Consider the following 12,463-nt stretch of genomic DNA (forward strand, 5'->3'; position numbering starts at 1 on the left):
ACTGCCACCACACATACAAAGTTAATTCCGGGAGTGAATTTGGGGTCTATCTCCGGGCGTTAAGCGCGCTGCCCTGTCAATATCTTCTTGCAAGACCATAGTACTCTCAACCCTTCGCTATAAACTCCGTGGCCAGGAAGCAGAACCATTAAAACACAAAAATGGAACACGAGGCAGGAAAAAGCAAAAAAAAAATCTACACTGAGAGTGGGAAACCGTGACAGCAATCTTCATGGGGGTAGGGAAAAGGGTTTTGGAGAGTACCATCCTCCACCCCCACTAAAATCTCTAAGCATCGTATGCGTGAAGTACGAAGTACACTACCATGAATCGACACATTCCCCGAGCAAATCAAATTTCCCGCCATGCCACGGATGGCAGGGGCCCCTGGTCCTTGACAAACAACGCAGGCACCCTCGACATCCCGAAATATTTTTTTTTTTTCTTTTTCTTCCTTTACTTTTTTGGGCCTGCAACGTTTTTTTTCTTCTTCGGCCCCCGCCTCTCCAGTTTGAGGCCCCCGCGAGAGACGACTCTAATCACGGAGTATCGATGTCATTAGTGTTAGGGGGGATCTCAAGCTAAAAAAAAAAAAAAAAGAGAGACTCGGAGGGAGAAAGGTTAAGCATGTCCTCTCTTCAGCTGACAGGCCCAACTCGGACGCGGAGGAGAGATCGAGCAATATCCGTGCCACCAATACTTAGGACTATCCTGTACCTGTGAACGGCCTTCGGAGTACTTTGTAGCTAAGCATTCACGATTTCCCGGTGCTGGACCTGGGCCCGACAAGAGAGAGCGACTGCAACGCGACTGCAGCAGAGTACAGGAGATGCGATTGTCATATTTTCAATCTGAATCTGGAAGGAGAGACTCTTGGCGAGAGAGATGGAGTCACTAGCATCCCGAGCCATTGGCTTTCCGACGTACTCACATCCACGCCAGTACTTTTCCGCTCGTTTCTTTTTCCGAACCCCTCTTGGTTATCAATGAGGGGGGAAAAAGTAAAGCAAAAGAAGAAAAGACCAAAAGAAGTAAAAAAGGGAAAAAAAAATCTTCTCTGGCGATCACCCGTTGTTTTACCTCGCACGTCGACGCCTCTCGTCCTACATGTACTTCGTATGTACGCCTCAAGCCTTCCTTCTCTTGCTGATGTAGTGCGACAGTTCATCATCAATCTTATCCGCTCCTCCCGTTCTGCTTCTGCTGGATTGTGCGACATGAATGTCCAGTCCCAACACTACCTGCCAAGAGAGTGCAACATAACGAGAAGGAGAAGGGAGACCCCTGGGCCTTAATAATCATTGTCCATCACTCCATCCCAAATTCCCACACCAAATAACAATACAGGTAGCAGCCACCTCGAAAAATAAGGCGGGAGAGAAGAAAGTGAGCCCTGGTAGGGACAAGGGCGGGGAGAATCCGGGAAATCCCTTCCTCCTCTAAAGTGAAGGATTGAAGGGGGTTTGTGCGGCAGATTATTTGAGGTACAAGTACAAGTACAAGTACAAGTACCTACACACCAGGACGCAAGACCGCAATGGGTGCCTGCTGTGTCTGTCCAAGCCTCCTCGTCATATCCTATCCTCGTTTACAGCAAATCGGCGCCAGACACCAGAGTGCATTTCTGCTCCCCAATCCCGATCTTCCATCGATTCGGCACCTGGCGTTGGAAAGTTCGGCAAGACGATTTGGAGAATTGTCGGGAGGATTTTTGAGGACTTTGAAATGTGCCCCCAAGTTCGACGCCGCACCACGGAAGGCAAGGCCAGGTACACATATCACACAGGTACAATCAAGCAATTTTCTGAGGGCAGGTGGGGAGTTCCCACAATGGTACAAAGGTCAAGTAGACATCAATTACTCTGAATCTCAGGTCGCGTAAGATCTGTTCCGTCCTGTAGCGAGCCCCAGGGCCGAGTATACTGCGTTCCGATTTCCTCGCTTTCCCCCCAGAGGTGCTAATATGTTGAAACCATGACTGTCAGGTCTGGAGTACCTGGCTTTATTAATGTCGCTGTTATATGGCAATGGTAGCTTTATGGGATGAGGCAAGGCGTGCCGTGTTACACAAAAGTCCGGTCGTAACATCCTACTCGTCCTGGTGGCCTGTAATGTACCCACTCGAATACAAACAGGATCCTTGAAGCACACTATTACAAAGTCGTAGTAGTGTCAATCAGACACTAATCTTCCTTCCGCAGGCCATGTCACGGCGATCAAGATCGAGACCTCGGGGAAATCGACTTAGTCTGATTGTGAGATCCAATCGTCCTCATTTGTCAACGGAAAAGGCAGGCCAACCTCGAGTCTTTCTTCCATCTGACAGGGTCGAGGGAGTGACGAAGTCAAGCAGCGGCAGGCGTTCTTGTCAACTTCCTAATGGCGACACTTGCGGAGAACCAGACGTTCATTCTCCTATGGAGTAAAGTTTTTTCTTTTTTCCTTCACAGCTCGCCCATACTTCAGCATCGAGATAATTAGAGATGTACTACTACACTATAAAAGATTACCAATTTACAAGCAAATCCTCGCGCTACCCAGCAAAGATTTCATGATCAATTGAGCTATTGTTTTTGAAAATCATCAAACAATCCGAGTCTATGACGTTAAACCAATAGTCGTGCGTCGATCCATTCCTTCCTTCCCCCAAAGATTTCGTGCCTGGCGAATTCAGGTCCACGGTGCCACCCGAAACGCTCAAGCCACAGGCCGAGGCGAAGTTTGTCAAGTTCTGAGCAGCATTCGAACTCAGAAATGTGCTAACGGAGTGGATGTGGGTGAGAATGCAGCATATGAGGGATGAGGCCAGACCAGCACAGCATGGGAGCAGTGGAAATGTTAGAAACCGGGCGTACCTTGCCGTCACACAATCGGAAGAATACACTGTAATTGATGTTCCTCTGGAGTGTGACCACAATTGGTTGTGTACTTAACTCGGGGGTACACAAACAGTCCATGAGTACCTCATGCCCTGTACATTGACCTCGACCCCATTGTAACATCCGGCTCGAGTCCTGCCACACCTTGGCCAAGACCTGTCTGCACCTTGTACAATCATCTGGCTTTACTAGAGAGACCCCTCTGGCTGAATTGGTTAGTTCGAGTCCATCAATCCAGTGACGAATCCATACGAGGTAGGGACCACCCTAAACATGAGGGTTTTCCCCTTCCCTCCTTCGAAGACCATCTGCACAAATAAAAATCAATCCGCCATGTCGATGTGAGTACTCACGCTTCCAGTTCGCGACGGTACCCTTTAGTACGTTTGACAATGACCAAAAAGGACCACTGCCCCATTCCACATTGCACATTCGCACCCCCCACCCTGGGTTCCCTGATGTAGACTTCGTCAAGGTTTATCAATGTAATGTATTGTATACTGCAGCATATTCCGTGCCCCGGCAGCACAGCTCGTACTTCTTACAAACCAGGTACGATGTAAAGTAGGGCAGATCTCCTGTTGAGGGGTGCAGGGCAACCTTGCCTGCTCCCCCAGTTGCAGTTGCGTAAACCATAAGGGACCACTTGACAGGCAGGTCGGCGCTTAATCGAGGTACGAAGTATACCGTCAAGTCTTTTGCTTCTTCTGAGTCAGGGAGCACCAGGTAGGAGACTTGTTGCGGTGTTGGGACGATGCTGCAAGAGTACATTCCGATGTACCCTTTACGTGTACCTTCACTTCTACCGAGGCAGGAGGGTTGTACCAGACCTTTAAGCTGTGCTCCCTTACCCCCTCCACTTCAATGCCTGGCTTTGCCTGCCCAGGTGAATGTTCTTCTACAGTACGTAGTACGTACTACCTCAGAGATGAGCCCAGGTCATTGAGGTCTTCCCTTGGCCCAGTTAACCATGGGGTAGGTAGGGGGGTATGAAGGGTGTACCTCTAGAACTAGCTCTGAGCACACATGCCGATGTACTCTCCTCTATGGCTTTGCTTGTCCCTGTGCTCCTTTGCGTCTCCTCGAATTTCTGCCCCTAGACCACTTGAATAATCTCGCTCTCGACCTCTCCCGTTCCATGTTTCTGTTCCTTTCTTTTTCTCGCTCTTAGACTCGCTCTTCTCTCTGATATTGTTCGGGTTTCATCCATCCACCCCCAAGGTGCCTGATACCACCCTGTGTCTCGATGGATACGTCTGCTCCCCGAATAACGGGTGGCCCTTAATCGACCTATTACTACTTAATTCATCCACAATCCCATTCTATAGGGCTTCTTTTTTACACCTCTCCTCCCAATGATCTGGGCCGCGACCTGAAAGGCTGACTTACCCATGACCCCATCTCTCTTCTTCCTTGGCTCCTTGCCTATAAGTCGCCAGCAACGTCCACCTCCGGTTCCCATCCTTCATTATCAAGGAACTTCCTCAACCACCGCACTTCCCTCGCCCCTAGTTCTCTAATTCCTTATCATTCTTCTTGACCTTCTTCATATCCTTCTTCATAGACTTCTATTCAAGGCAAGCAGGCAACATTGCCGCACAGCTGCGCCTTCTTCCCATATAGGAACGCATATATATACGTCTAGATATATATATATATATCCACACACGAGCCATCCCCATCCCACTCCACCTTCCTACCATCTCTCTGAGATCCACCTAACTCTCCCTCGTTCTCCTCCTGCTCTAAACCCTCTGTTCTTCCAGTCATGACAGAACCGACCTATATAATACCCGTGAGCGCGCACCAGGACTGTCACGGCCTAAAATCACCTATCCCGGAGTGTCCCAGGCCACCCGCGCCCCTGGTTATCTCTACCTACCCTGAAGTTCCTTATACCGCAGCTGTGAGTAGAACGATCTCTACTTTGTAAGCCAGCAGTGCCTTTCCTAACATTTTGAGTTCAAACGCTTCTAGGTCTCCCCGTTTGGATACCCAGCTTCGTGCGAGCCCCATCTTCTAACACCCATCTCCTCGACGAGCTCGCCCCCCATGCCACATACAGCGAAATTGGGCCACCACTATAACGGCTCTCCCACTGGGCCGGGTTCTCAGCAACCCACACCCCCGGCCACCTCACAGATGTTCTGGCAACCGGCCTTCGACATGAGTGCGAATACCAGCCAATGCGGTTCGCCAATCACGGCCGGCCATCCCCAAGGAGAAGACCATTTTGCTATGGCTTATACCCATCAAGAAGACATCCCCGAGCCTCCAGGACCGCCCTACTATGGTCATTTCGGTGTGTCGGCGAGCGTAGTTTCAGATCAGGACGAGTCAATGGAGCCAATGACTTCATTTTACCCTATTCCGAGTGTCCAACCGCATTCCCTAATGGGAACGCCTCACCAGCAGCAGCCTGAGGGCCAACATCAACATCTCGAGCATCCCCCACTCGCCGCCCATGTGCCCATGGCTCAGCCAGCCCTCCCCCTCCCCCCGCCGCAGACGGCGGAACCTCCCCCGGAACCGCAATGCCCCGGCGCTGACCAAGTCCCTTCACCTTATACCTCCTCTCCAGCCTACACAAAGTCGGCTGCCAGCCCTAGAAGCTCCCGCGCCAAACCCCGCCGGGCGAAGAAGCCCAGCGAACCTAAGCCACGGGTCAGCACGAACCGAATTGAGAAGACCACCCGGGTTGCCCGTGGCCCTACCTCCCCATTCGAAGCGCCGAGAGAACTAAGTGACCAAATCCAGTTCAGAATTGGCGTTCCTGACGAAGAGAGGTATTTACTAGAGTTGCGGATGAAACACGAGGACATGAAGGGTAAAACAATGTGGGATGCCATCGCGGTTGCCTTTGCCAAACGCTTTGGCAAGAAGGCTGAGAAGCCAGCTCTGCAAATGAAACTTACACGGGCAAAGCAGAAATGGGTTATCTGGCCCAAAAAGGATGCAAGTGAACCGATTCTGCCCCTCTCTCTGAACCGCTCCGTTTAAAGACTTGAGTCTAATTATGTATGGCGTATTGATAGGTCGATCTGTTGAGAGACATATTCTACGAGGACGAGAAGGAGAGATACCAGCGAATAACGACCAAATTCAATGAGCGAGGAGGCGGCTCTAATCTCGGGTTTAATGCTAGCAACATCGAGTGTCAGCTTGTCGAAATGGGCCTCGAAGGCCTTACTATGGACGCGGCGACCAAAATTCGACCTCGACGAAGAGCAAAGGACCGTGGGCGCACCGGCGCCAAGATCAGTCTGGATTCGCAGCAGATGCAGTCCTATCCCATGAATAAAGTTGAGCTCACAGAGGCGCAAAGAGAGAATCTGTACAGAGAAGCCGAAAGCCGGCTAACGATGGACGAGGCTGCTGCAGAGATGGACAGTGAGAGCGAAGGCGACAACAACACTCTTCAGACTCCAACCATCCCTCAACCTCCAGCGAATGAGCTAGTCGGCAGCCAATACTACACCCATCACCATTCCGGGCGGGGCTCAATCTGAGTTGGGCGAGTTCAACGAAGATGTAGTACGAAGATGACACTCTTTTTTTTTTTCTGGGTTTTTACTTTTCTTTATTCGTTCATTTTGCCCCCTTCTTATGACAGACGAGCGAAGACGGATTTTACCCTCATGGGGAGAGACGATAGGAGGTCGGAGTTGTGGCACTTCTGGGAATGGATATCGGAATCGGGTATATTTTGATCGGCTGGGAATTTCGGGTGCCTTTTTTTTTTTTTTTTTTTTTTTTTTTTTTTTGTGGAATATTATTCTTATTTTATCTCTTGCTTTATTTACTTCCTTTCTGTTATCCTCTTCGCTTTCTGATTCGTTTGTTTAGACGGTCCGTGTATTTTCATGATTGGTATACCATACGGGGAGGACATATTTCCCTAAGTCATTCCTTTTCCCGTTTCTCTCTCATTACCTTTGTACTGGTCTGGAGATTCTGCTTCTCGCGGTTATAGACATTTCCTTCGAGTCCCCAGGGAATGGATATCATCACATTTCGAGTATTCTTTTCCGCGTGCATTCTTGGTCCCACTTGGCAATGCCATTGCTCGACGGACAGATGATTGGCAAGTAGTCCAGATGAGACCCAGATGACTCTTCGGCAACACAGGCTGTATCCTTCGTACAACGTTCCACTGGAGTATTAAGCGAACGCTTCAATGTTCCATTAAAGCCGTCTGTTCGGCGCTGCTGCCTTCCAAGAGAGGCGCAGGCAGTGATGAGGTGAGATTGGGCAACTGAAATTTTCTTTTTTTTTCTTCTTTTTCCTTAATAATTTTTACAGTTTAGTGATTTTCTATCAAACTTTCATGGGCTTGTCGTGTGATCGTGAAGTGGAATGACATCACTTCAAGAAATCGAGCCCTCACTGCCAGACCGTTTCTGCGACCCGACCGGCGACCGGGGGTAGGCCTGGCCTGGCCTGTTCGTGGAGGGGTGGAGAGCGGATGTGATGGGGGGTTCACTGAGGCTGGGGCTGGGACGAAACTTTAGTGGAGCCGACAGCGTTACAGGTACGAAGTACGTGCAACCAAGATCACACACACACGCAGCCAGAAAAGAGGCCTTCTCTCCATCCGACGATTCTGTTTGGGTACCGACGGGATGGGAGAGCAAAGGCGCACGTATTGTCTAAGCCACGAAGACAGCGGAGGAACCTTTGTATGTGTGTGAGAGAGACTTCAGGCAGGGTTCTGAGGCCCCGATGGCCAGGCAATGCGGGAAAGCTGACTTTGTCGGGTTTCGCTGTTTTTCTTGGAGCCATTAGGCTGAAGATGGCCTGCTTCTCGGGCCTCCCTTGGAGGATTTTAGTAGTATAAGGTGGGGGGGGGAAGAAGAAGCAGATCGATTTTCGATATTGGACTGAGTCAACTGGGCAGTGAAGGAGATTTCCATCTCATGAGATTCGCCTTGCGGATGAGAGGCAGTGATGTGCTCTAGGCATCACCCACCACTTCAATGTGATCTATTAATGCGTCGCTGGAGAACACGGGGGTCAATACAGCAGACCCGGGACGATACGGGACAGGCCCCCTTCGGCCTCACTTTCTCATTGTGAGGGTCAATCAATTTATCGGGCTGTAAGTGGAGGGTTATCTAGATCAAATATCAAATTGATTGATGTCTGTGGACGACAGCTTACAGCGGGCGGACCCGGTTGCCTCGCCTCAAGTCTTCGGCACGGAAATAGCCTTGTGCTAATTCAGGTCGACATCACACCAAGAACCTTGTGCCTTGGGCTAAATAAGTGTTCGGCAACTGGTACATGAGTCGATTAGAGTGATACCTCGATACTTTCCCTCCCAATGTATCATCCATGGATTCTCTCTCTCCATCCTTGGAAGGATGCCGCAATTCTTATTGTTCCCTTGATGAGCAGCTACCAGAGAACTGGCCCAAGGAAAAAGCAAAGCGCATTTTCGGTAGTTTTTGCAAATCCCACCCGATTCCCCCCCAATCCCTTTCTCAACTTTACTTCAGAATGTCGCGTCACCAAAGAGTCTTCTCTCACGACAATTTGCGACAGGGTCTTGTCCTGAACAGCACGTGAGGAATTGGTGCCGCACCGGCTTCAGGCTCCGTCACATCCCTGCGCATGCGCTAAAACGACGATTGAGATAGCGTCGCGTGGTAATAATAGCCTAGTATAATAGTGGACGCTAGCGTTCGGTTGATCGACTGGCACAGATCAATTAGCGGATGGGTAGATTGAGGCACAGGGGTAGGTGATGCCATTTATACTTCATAGTGGGTGTTTTAATGTTCAGGGTTCTTCTTTTTCCCCGGCTAGTGGTCAATCAAACTACGCTCCTTGGACACTACTCCGTTCATGCATTGATCGATTGATGTACATTAGTAGTGGTGGCTAGCAGCGCTATGTCCTAATTTCGCTGCGGCGGGTACAATTGGAGGAAAGCAGACCGAGCCCTGGACTCAAGCTGGGGCTCAGCATATCAGTGCTACTTTCAGGCAAGATCAGTGTGACCTTTAGGGGCTCTTTTTTTCAGGGTCCGCTGGCGAGAAAGTCCCGCGAGGCGCTTGCCAGTGGCGCACAGTAGTCAGGAGTGGGGCGGAACTGCACGGGAGTACTGTGGTTTTTGAGAGGGGCCGGAAGCAGATGGGCCACTTCCGTGGTGCGGTTTAGTGGTTCTGGGTAGACAGTGGGAACGAGTACTGTGTTTCATGGATGTGGGTACTTTGATACATCATATGATGTACTTCGTCGCTCTTTCGTTCCAGTACCTCGATCAAGTCTTGGTAGATATCGAGCAACTCCACGGCCAAGTTGTCGTGTCGTGCTCTGAATGTCCGCTCCCCGCGATTTTTTTTTTACCAAATCATTAAAACTGAGCCCCGGTTCGCATTAAGCGTCGCATTCACGTCCCCATGGATCTACAGGCACATTCCCGCTTTTCTCTGGTCTTCGAAAGGGAGGCATTGCGGGAGCTAACATTTCGGGGACAGGGGCAAGGATTGATGTCCAGTCCAATAGTCAGAGGGTGGCAGGTAATAGGTGTACAGTGAGCAAGTTAAATTTTGATTGAAAGTGAGGGAAGTCGGATGAATGAGGGTGACAGGGAACCCCCCTGGCGGACCTTCTCATAGGCGTCTCTAGCTCCACTCGCTCATGTCACACAAGGACGGATCAGTGCCTTTGGGGCCTAAGACCCTGCTGGAGTGGTTTATGCCTGACCCAAAGATCGCCCTGCGCTGGCTGGTCTGAGTACGATACTGTCCTTTCAGCAAGGCGGATCGGAGGAAGGGAGACCGTATAAAAAGCACGGGAGTTTGGTCGCGGGTTGACGGGTTGACGGTGCCATCCAATATGTGAAAAGGCCTGGCTTGCGGGACATGCCTGATGGGACTTGATGGGAGATCTTATGCTGTGTTTTAAAAATGAGTGGTGTAGTCTTGATGCAACGAGTGATCCGCCATTTGTCCAAACGCAGGAGCATGGCACGAGTTTAACGGGCCGATGTTGGCAGGAGGGTTGGGATAGAGTTGGGGCGAGAGATGTAGTTTGATGTAGGAGAGATCAAGATGCAGATATCAAGCAGCATTACTGGCTATTCAGTCGTGTTCATCGATGCGATGATTGTCCTACTACCGTGTAATACACCCTATCAAGAACAGAGGGCGGAGTTTTGTTTCCCTGATTCTTCACTTATTCCCGGCTCGCTTCACTCACATCCTCTTGCTCTACTCTTTCCTTGAAACCATCGCCATTTGACCTCTGTCTCCCGTTCCTCAAGTCTATTTTCTCCATTTTCCGGATCACACAATGTAAGTTTCAATTCGGGAAACAGTATAAGCTTTTTCTGGGCTCGTTTTACAGCTGTTCGTCCCATGCTATAATTGTTGGATGCCCTGCGGCTGGCTCCACACGAGGAGGGAAAGAAACCGTCACACAATCTTTCAACTTGCCTTACTGGTGTCACTCTTCTCTCTCACTGAGCTTGGCGCAGAGACACTCGGAAGAAGTTCTCTTTTAGTTGACCCCCATTTCCATCAACCGGGTATGTTAATCAAGGTAGCTTCGCCTCAGCTAAGCATCAGTCTCAGTTATTCTTAGACTTGCCATCGCCCATTAAAGCATGCCCACAGACAAATACCAATTATGCAGAATGCCTCAGTATGCGCGTGTCTTGTCCCATTGATGTGCTCGGATCTTTCACGAGGTCTCCCAATCCTTCCATGAAAGACCCGCCTAAAAGTCAATCCAGTCCCCCGCATAATAGGGCCGACAACCAGAGTTTGGAAAAGCATTCCTTCCACCTCTTTAGGACTAGATAGATGCCAGAATACCGAAAAAGAGCTTACGTAGAAGGTTCTGCCTTAATATGAAACGAGGAGGCTGTCGGTGCGCCATCGCCATCCACCATTATCCGCATAGAACACTTCTGAAGTCGTTCCTTGGGAGAACAGGGAGGATAGAGTAGGGGGTTGGGGGGAAGGAGGCGCGGTTCTTGAGCCGGCCCCATGGTGCTTGGAAGATGAAAATGCAGGGTGGTTGCAGGTTGCGACGCTGTGGCTTGCTATAATATCATTTGCGACTCGTGTATGGGACTTGTCGAGTGGGTACATTACTCCTTCATTCCTCACAGAGGCGTCGATGCAAGGCGTTCTCCTGTAGTGTTCCCCTTTCCCCCTCCTCGGACTTGGGATGCTGAGGGCCTCTAGCGCGGGTAGGAATGAAGGAACTTCTGGGGAAGGGGTATCATTCCAGGGACGAGGTGATGGCGTCTAGGGAGCTCACTCGGATCAGCTGTGTGAAGGCCTCGTATCTACTTGTTGCTACGGGTTCTCCCGGGAGCTACGAATTATACCGAGCATACCCAAGAGCAAATTTCCAAGCCAAGTCCTAATTCTTCACTTTTACGGTGCGGACGTGTACCACCGACCTCTCGATTCTCCCCATATGGACTCCGAACGCCTCTCCCGCTCGAACAGGGAATCTATAAACTCTCCTCCAAGCATGGAGAAGCAGTAGAAAACCAAACAGCTATTACTCCCTATCCTTCGGAGTGGAAAGGGGAAGGGGGGTTACTCCTCGGATCCGAAGCGAGGGAGGAAACAGGACAGCCTCATCTCGCTCCCGTGGTTCTGTGCATACAATCACATGTACCTTGATGCATCGCTTCAGGAACCCAGGGGATGCTCCCCTGGCCAGGCCAATACACGCCACCCCGGGCGAAGGGTTGTTCCAGGCAACGCCTCCACCTTGCATTCGTTCCCTTGGGTTCGAAAACAGTTCTCTCTCCAGCCACTAAATAATACTTCAAGCTCATCATCGAATAGTTCACCGAACCCCTTGTCTGTTAGTCCAAGGAAATCCTCTATGAGAGGTACTTGTACCCGCGAAGAGAGGCCGTATAGGTCTCTCCTGATCCTCATCCTGCCATTGGTTATGATTAGCAAACGGGTAGCCGGTCTGGGAAGCAGGGTTTCATTCCTCGTAGATCCCAGTCCGGATCGTGAACGCCTGGGCACTTTCGTTGCTGCTTTCTTCCCCTGGTATTCTGGTTCGAATTTTGCCAAGCGAGCGGTTAGTGTTTTCGGCTTCCTCGTACGAAGTAGTTCTGGTCGTGAAGTCTACCTTCAGGCTCCATCTGATTGATTGTCAAACAAATAAAGGACGCGTCCGATGTTTTCCTCTCGTCGAACGTTGTCAATTCACCGTCAGGATTTTGCCGAGAGAAGGCAGACTCGGCGTGTCCCGCTTCTACGGATGTTTTCCCCTCCAATCCGGAGCCTCATCCACCGGACCAGGCCACGGAAACTCTGACGGAGATAGAAAGATGGGGCAAATACGGAAGGCACACTGCTCTAAACCAGCTCACTATGGATCTGCCAAATCTTGGATATTGTTTTCCCGGCGTTCGAATCCCCGGAGACTCGGTGTGAAAGAGAACCCTCTGTCTGAAACTAGACTCTTCAGCTCTCGCTGTCGAGGATTCAACTTCATAAGCCAGGTGGCTCCAATCTTCACATTAGCTGCAGGCTTGTGCTAAACCAACAAAGGGGGTGAGCTTTGCATCGAAGTCATCGCTACTGTATAGACTTCAC

General features: G+C 50.4%; 1 protein-coding gene across 1 annotated transcript; it reads left to right on the plus strand.

The window, feature by feature from the left end:
* Positions 1 to 4,931: 4,931 nt before the first annotated feature.
* SAPIO_CDS7658 (uncharacterized protein) lies at positions 4,932 to 6,388 on the plus strand (the record flags this gene model as incomplete). Its single annotated transcript, XM_016789473.1, has 2 exons — positions 4,932 to 5,813; positions 5,915 to 6,388. The coding sequence occupies 2 exons, from the start codon at positions 4,932 to 4,934 to the stop codon at positions 6,386 to 6,388; spliced, it is 1,356 nt and encodes a 451-aa protein (XP_016641300.1).
* Between the last annotated feature and the right edge of the window lie 6,075 nt (positions 6,389 to 12,463).

The sequence above is a fragment of the Scedosporium apiospermum genome (assembly GCF_000732125.1).
Source record: "Scedosporium apiospermum strain IHEM 14462 chromosome Unknown SEQ_SAPIO_0110, whole genome shotgun sequence".
Lineage (NCBI taxonomy): Eukaryota > Fungi > Ascomycota > Sordariomycetes > Microascales > Microascaceae > Scedosporium > Scedosporium apiospermum.